Raw genomic sequence first — 7,774 nt, 5'->3', positions numbered from 1 at the left:
ACTGCTTGAGCAAGTGTGGCCCAGACATGCTCGATGGGGTTCATATCAGATGTCTCACTTGGTCATGGGAGCTGTTGGATGCCTTTCTTAATTAAATGACTATTAAATAAACATCATGGTGTCTATTTACTTTTGAGATGTCTCTGTAAACTTCTTATAAAATATTCATTGAGTACATAAGATTTGATGACAACTGTTAAGGTCACCATACCTTGTTCATCATTTTTGGCACATTCTGAAAACAAGTCCTTAGAGCCAGCATTAAGCCTATCTCTGTGAAAATAGTGAGACTGGAAAAATCTGGTCCAAAACTCACTTTCAGACATCTTATAGGGAACATGTTCCAGATGTTTCATTTTCACTAGAGAAATTAATTGAAGAATGAAACCTTTGTCTACCAGAAAAAAGTCAATACTTTACCACCACAAAGTTTATGACTATAAGAGTACATTTAGATATCTTACAAACAAAATATTATGTAATAGAGTGTAATAGTTTAAATAAAGTTAAAATACCTAAATTGGGAGTAAAAATTCAGTAGTAATTTGTTGATTGTTTAATTTTGGTTTCTCTTGAAGAATCAAAAGGATCCCCTTCACCTGTAGCATAGCCTCATTTTCAGCTTTACTAATTACCTTGATTATTCGTGGGGACAAGACCACATCACATTCACTCCATGCATATTGAAAAATTTTTAAATTGTGCTTAATCCTGAGATTACAATGTTCTTTTGAATGATCTGACAGTCGAGCCAATGTATGTACCCTCACACACACTGGCCATCAGAATTCACAAATAACACGTGACTGTTGCTTTTGTGAGAACCAGAATCTGTCAAACTGAAAAACTGTGGTCTAAACAAACAAGGATATTTTGATGTTGGCTGTTATCAAAAACTAGCCTACACCAAAATAAACACACACACTTTGACAACTTTGTTCCACTTCATTTTAAAGAAAACCTTGTGAAATGTCTTGTCTCACAAACACAGAATGATCAGTGAGAGTTACTCAGTCTAAAATATGTTTTAAAACTTAACTCTTTAAGAAGCAAATTTATAGATTTTTTTCATCAATAAAATTGTTCAAGAAATTAAACACCCAAAACCAACAGAATCTATCCACAAGTTCACCTTCAATGTGTGTTTAGACCTCTATTGAGAATTAAACTTTTTTTTCAAGTTTAAAGATCGAATCAAGTGCTCTCAACACTCACTTCATTTATAATTTCTGCTGTCCAACGTGTAAGGATGCCTATGTCTGCTTAATTTTCATAAGAATGGGATATCATCTAAAAGAAGACTCTAATCCTAGGTTCAAGGACAGCTCAAGCATTTTTTTGACATGTGATAGTTAAATTTGATGTAGTTTCACCCACCAAAATGTTCAAAACAATCAATAAAGCTGAAAACAAGGCTAAACTACAAGTGAAGGAGATTTTTCAAAATAAATCAAAATTACATAATCAACCAAGAATTTTTACTCACAACTTAGGCATTAGAATAAAATGTATAATTTGTTCAAGGTAAATTTTCTACAAGACAAAAATGAAATTTAATATCTTTTATTTTATTTTGCAATGAATATTTTTCTAGAATTAAAAACAAACTGTAGTAAGAACACTGAAAATTTATTGAAATGTTAACAAGCAAGTCAGATACTACTCAGCTGCATAATGAACATCTTGAATTTTGTTTCAATTTCTCTCTAATGTTCACTGCACACATCCTATTACTAGACAAGATCAGCAGTTTTATAAAATTTTCAAAGGCCCATTGATTATATTTGCAATTTTATTAATAACCAAAAACAGTTGATCAGAAAGATCATAAAAGACATACCAGCAGGATATGTTTTGAATATTGATTCAATAATATCTGCCGTGATGTTGTATTTCAGACCATTACATCCATCTGTCTGAGGTTTTATGCCAGCTAGAAAAGCTGGGGAAACCCCAACACCTTGTTTCATAGTCTGCTTAACAGCAGCTTTTCTTTGCTATAAAAAACAGCAATAAATTCTTTGTATCAACATTTATATATAATCACATGTAGACATATATAGATAGGTACACTATCCTACCAAAAGTCATGGGACATACCTCTGACTGCAGGAAAATGAATGTGATGATGAAATATGCAAATAATGGCTGGAGACGGCTTGAATGGGTAATGAAGAAAAACTTTAATATAAGTTTAACATAACAAAACCTTGTCGAAACGTTGTACATTTGCTGTTATGTTAAACTTATATTAAAGTTTTTCTTCATTACCCATTCAAGCTGTCTCCAGCCATTATTAGTCTCAAAGTGGGTTCCTCGTCATCAAATATGCAAATAGTTTGGTCTATAAGGGTGATCAGTAGTTTGCTCGGAAGTCATTTTGAACTTGTACGCCAAACGATAAGTACTCGGAAACGGCTAACAGAGTTTCGGAGAGGAAGGATAGTTGGATGTCATTTGGGGAAAATGTCTTTACATGCTATTGCACAACAATTAAACATTCCCAGGTCAACAACTGGAAACATGTTGAAGAAATGGAAGTCCATAGGTGACAATGAGCCCGAGAAACAACCAGGTAGGCATAAAATACTGACTGACAGGAGCCGATACACCTTGAGAAGGCTGGTTACCTCATTTTGCCATCAGATGTTAGAGAATCGGTTTTTGGAGATGCGAGCAGCCACAGGTAATCCTATAAATGTTTCCATGATACATCAAGAGCTGCATGTTATGAAGTTTCATGGAAGAGCTGCAGCCCACAAGCCATTGATAAATGCACACTGTTGACTGGCATGGGGCAAGACACACCAAACCTGGACCATGGATCAATGGGAATTGGTCCCGTGGAGTGACGAGTCACACTACACGCTCTTCCAGACTGATGTGGTTGGGTAGGGAGGATGCTTGGAGAACTCTTTATTATCCGAGTGTGTTTTCCCAACAGTGAAGTTTGGATGTGGTGGTATCATGGTATGGGGTGCTTCTCATATATGGACTAGTTCCACTGGTCACTGTGCATGGATCCATGAATGCTGAGTCCTACACTGATGTTCTGAACAATTCTGTGTGTCCTACGTTGTGGCAACTTTATGGACTGGCCCTTACACATTCCAATATGATAATGCTCCATGTCACAAAGCAAGGATTGTGAACACGTGGTTTGAAGAGAATAACATCGGAAAATTGCAGTAGCCAGCACAGAGTTCTGACCTCAGTCTGATAGAACATCTTTGGGATGAACTGGAACACATAATTAGGACAAGGCCAAGATGGCCCTCCTCAGTAATGGAGCTTACTAATGCTTTATAGTAGGAGAGGAGCACAATACCACCAGCTTTCTATCAGAAATTAGTAGACAGTCTTCCACGATGCATTGAAGCAGTTATTAAGGCCATAATAATATCTTGGAATAAAGACATGTTTTATTCATAACTACCCATGTCCCATGATTTTTGGTAGGATAGTGTAGATTCAAATAGATGATATTATGCTCAGGGGCAGATAAATGATTTTGAAAAGGAAAAGTACAACTTTTGGATCAGAATATAGATTTAATGACAAAGTCTAGTTGTTAATGATACACATAAAGTAACAGTTTAACTTGTAAAATAAATATATCATTATTGTTTTCAAATAATATTAATAACAAGAGATATAATATCCCAATTTTCATTAATAGTATAAAATAATTACTTGAGTAATAATGGCTCTATACTTTTAAATATATTTTTTTTTTGGTCTGGGAAATGGGAGATCCTGATCTTCTGGACCCTTCCACATGCACCTTTAATGCTGTGCCTCGGACTTGAACACAGGTGACCAGTGACCTGAGATTGATGCTCTGCCAGATATATGAGCATAACTTGAAAAGCCTCAAGTATACAGTTCCTTATTTACATTATCACAGTATGTATAAAAAAAGATCTCCATGCTACTGTTAGAAATTATATGAAATGCTTTACACATTCATGAAAGATGAAACAATTTCAATTCTACAAGATATTCAGACTTTCAAGTGATTGAGAGTACTGAAAAAATACATAATAGTTTTTGGTTGTTATTAATGTTATATAAATATATATAAATTTATAGTAAACCAAGTTAAATTGTGCACATTTTTAAAATCTGGTTCAAATTATGAAATTAATAGAATATGGATTAACATTATTGCTTAGTTTCACAAAATAATGACTTGTCTACAGATATTAATAAACAAACTACATGTTTATGATAGCCTGATCCTAAAGGTAGCTTACTAGTCAAATGTTAAAAACTGAATGAAATAACATCATTATGGTATAGTACATGTTCCTTTGCTTTTGAGGTAGACGCATGAAATAGCATAGTTTCCTTTTTCTAAACTGTTTGTATTTAAAAACACAATAGAAATGTATATTTTATATACTTACAGCAGCATGGTTGGCCCAAAATTCTTCTGGAGTAATAACCTGACTGACAACTAGGTCTCTATATAACTGGAAAAGCTGGGGATCTTCTTGTAGCATTCTAAATTAAATTTCAATATCACTTTCCTATACAAATCTATAAGTGTTTACAATCACAGATAAAAACAGTATAACATATTTTATCATTTAACAAACTTTAAATCTGGATATTGTGTCAAAAATTCTTTAAATGAATATATCAAATAACTCATTCTATTCTTAAAGTGTCACAGGTAATATAAATAAAACACTTGTAATCAAATTGGCCACATTTACATGGTTAAAATTGGATAGAGTAATACAAGAATAAGCTTGTGAAATCAGAAAACACTTAAACTTGAAAGGAGAAAAGTTTAAAGAATACTAAGCTTATGAATACCTACATTGTGATCCATTTTTTCATACAAAAACATTGACATTATAAGAGAAAACCTACTTACATGCTTTGTATAATTGATGTGAAAACATACTGAAAATTAGGGAATAAACAGCTTGTTAATACTTACCTGAGTGTGCATACTATATTAAAGAAAACAATTTCTACATATTTTGACAATATCAAAATCTGATGCAAATCATTTCTACTACATACTGATGCTTTACTTACCTGTTCTTTTCTTCCAATTCTTTATTAACTTTTCGCTTAAATTTAGGCAAGAGCTGTTGAAGGAGTTCTTTCACATCATTCCTCTCTGCCAGTTGAATTTCTACACCCATAGGGTTGATGAAGTGGAAAGTAGTGGTATCTCCATTGTGTAACACCACTTGCAGCTGGATTTTTGATTTTCCTTCTGGTGATATTTTTTGCACTAAAACAAAAAGAAAGGACAATTGGTATGCAAGTTCACTCAAATGCCAGCATTATATGATAAATGAAATAAAATGATTTAACTAGCAACTAACTTATGCCAACCTTTTGCTTTTTTTGTGTTGAAAACAAGTAATATTTTGCAATGTTTGAACTCATGAGCTTATGTTTTCTAATTCTTTAAAAACATTAAGTTAGAAGACAAAATGACATGAAAATACATACTTTTTATAATTCTAATGACTTTTAACACAATCATTTCACTTCCATCATATTCACAAGTGCTTACACTGTAAAAACTGTATCATACCATTAGGATATTTTTTATGATTTTTTTAGGAGAAATAAACATAATGAAACTTAATAAACTCTGATGGAATTCAATGTTCCCTCTAAGCTGTGCACATGAGTGGCTGCACAGCTTCTGGCATGTACTGTGCATCGAAAACAATAGGCCACTCACAAATTAGTCACTTGGTAATAGTTCTGTGTGGAAGACAGAGGCATACAATTTGAATAATACTACATCTAAACATAATGCAGGTGTACAAGCACCAAAAGCTATTAAAAATATAAGTGCTGGACAGAAACTTAATGCTCAGAGGAGTTTATAGTCTGTTCAGTACAAAGAAAAATTAGAGGAAACACTGATGGAAGTTGATTTACTTTCCACCATTAATGCATATTGAATCTGATATAATGTTGTATTTTATCAGTGTTTATAGGCTTTCAATCAATGAAACACATTTGGCAATAAAAAAAAATATAAAGCTTATTTTAAAGGTTTTTGAATTTAAATAAATAAATATTACAAAATAATACAAATAAATAAATGTTGTACCATTTCATAAAACAGCAAGATGGTTCAAAACTTAAAGTGTACAAAGTTATTACTTTTGGTTAAAAAACATGTTTCTTACTAGTTCAACATTCTATCTGACATTATATCTCACTGTTCAGTTTTAAACTTAAATTTGTCTTTTCACTGTGTTACCTGAGTGTTTATATAAATATAAAAAAATTCACATTTTTATTGGGTTTCATTTTTTTTAATACTTATTCAGTACATGGATATACTTACTTTTAATGTCTGCATACATATGGCTCACACTGAATGTGTCTTTTCCTTCCAGCATCCATGCAATTCGTTCAGCCATCAGATACAGAGTGCCATCACTTTTCTTGTGACGGACGTGATTTACCATCAGCAGTACATCTTCCGAGGAAGTCCCCATTATTGTGTGTAATTCCTGTTACATGTACGTCTGAGCTGCAAGTTCAACAACAAACTTTGAAAAGGATAAAGTTCTGCCTCTACAAAGACATTAAACTGGTACAATTCTGAGCTTCAGTGAAATCATAAACAAATCATCTATAGTATTTGGCTCCATCAGAATCACTAAACCTGCTAAAATTTATTTACTTTAACTTGGTAAGAAAATATATATTTTTGTTGTAATCTTAAATATTAGTTAAAATGAAATAATTATTGAGATGGATCTTGAAGAGTTTGTTGAATCACGTTTTTCAAACTTACAAATTTTGGAAACATTTCTATTAAAAAGGTTATGGATTACTGCAGGCCAAACATTATGCATTCAAAAATTCCAATTTAAATCTGGAAATTCTTAATTGTGATATAAAATACAAAATGTAATTTTCTCTTCCTTCATTGAAAATGTACGTAACTTTGTAAAGATCACACTACAAATATATATTTAAGATATCATCATTAAAAGTGGAGAACAATTTGAACAGTTACTAATATTTTAATTGGCAATATACTGATATTTATTTAAATTTTTAGACACATTTATGGACAGGAAGGACTACTGAAATATATTGAGTTGAATGTTTTGGATGAAAACTGAATTTTATAAGCTAAAATATTTTATAAAATATCTAGCTTTTTAAATTCATACATCATGTTCAACACAGAATATGTGCTATAAATTATTAGGCTAAAGCAACTACAACCAATTAAAAGAAATTATCTGAAGGTATAATTAATGTGAAGAGTCATTTGAGAATATGTGGTATTCATCTACACAAATATATATTTCTTTATGCTATAACCTGGGGATAAGAGGACACAAGTTTAAAATCTGATAGACAGGTCATGCTCCATATACAAGTTTAATTTTTCTAATTGGGTGATTGACTTATGAAATTAATTGCCATTGGCAGTGGTAGAGAATGACACTTTACTGTTTATAAAAGGAATCAACGATTACCTTAATAAGGTAAAGTGGGTTTCGATTTAAATTTCTCCCCAGTGTGGATGTACAAGGATAGCTATGAATGACAAAATTGTACCTTGTTTACTATATATATTAAATAATCAAGATAAAAAATAGCATAAAACTGCAAGTCATAAAATACCAAAGTATGATCTTTCTTTCTTATTCTGGCTAACTTTAAGTGTTATTAAAATTCTTTCATAATACAAACATACCAGCCTGAATACAAAGAACAAAATGTATATATATATATATATATATATATATATATATATATATAT

General features: G+C 31.8%; 1 protein-coding gene across 3 annotated transcripts in view; it reads right to left on the bottom strand.

Moving 5' to 3' along the window:
• LOC106457409 (general transcription factor IIH subunit 1-like) overlaps positions 1 to 7,774 on the bottom strand; it is a 21,674-nt gene that overhangs the window by 12,350 nt on the left and 1,550 nt on the right. For 2 of the 3 annotated variants that reach the window (XM_022383326.1, XM_013916823.2), the window contains exons 2-6: positions 6,335 to 6,523; positions 5,053 to 5,254; positions 4,410 to 4,506; positions 1,841 to 1,997; positions 212 to 361 (exon numbers count right to left, since the gene is read on the bottom strand). In XM_022383326.1, the coding sequence (XP_022239034.1) occupies positions 212 to 361; positions 1,841 to 1,997; positions 4,410 to 4,506; positions 5,053 to 5,254; positions 6,335 to 6,488 (760 nt within the window). In that variant the 5' untranslated portion in view covers positions 6,489 to 6,523. Of the gene's footprint in view, positions 1 to 211; positions 362 to 1,840; positions 1,998 to 4,409; positions 4,507 to 5,052; positions 5,255 to 6,334; positions 6,524 to 7,487; positions 7,549 to 7,774 lie in introns of those variants that run through there. The other variant, XM_022383328.1, reaches the window with a different exon arrangement.

The sequence above is a fragment of the Limulus polyphemus genome, unplaced genomic scaffold (assembly GCF_000517525.1).
Source record: "Limulus polyphemus unplaced genomic scaffold, Limulus_polyphemus-2.1.2 Scaffold327, whole genome shotgun sequence".
Lineage (NCBI taxonomy): Eukaryota > Metazoa > Arthropoda > Merostomata > Xiphosura > Limulidae > Limulus > Limulus polyphemus.
Note: the sequence above shows the minus strand (reverse complement) of the source record. Positions and strands in the feature narration are given on the sequence as shown.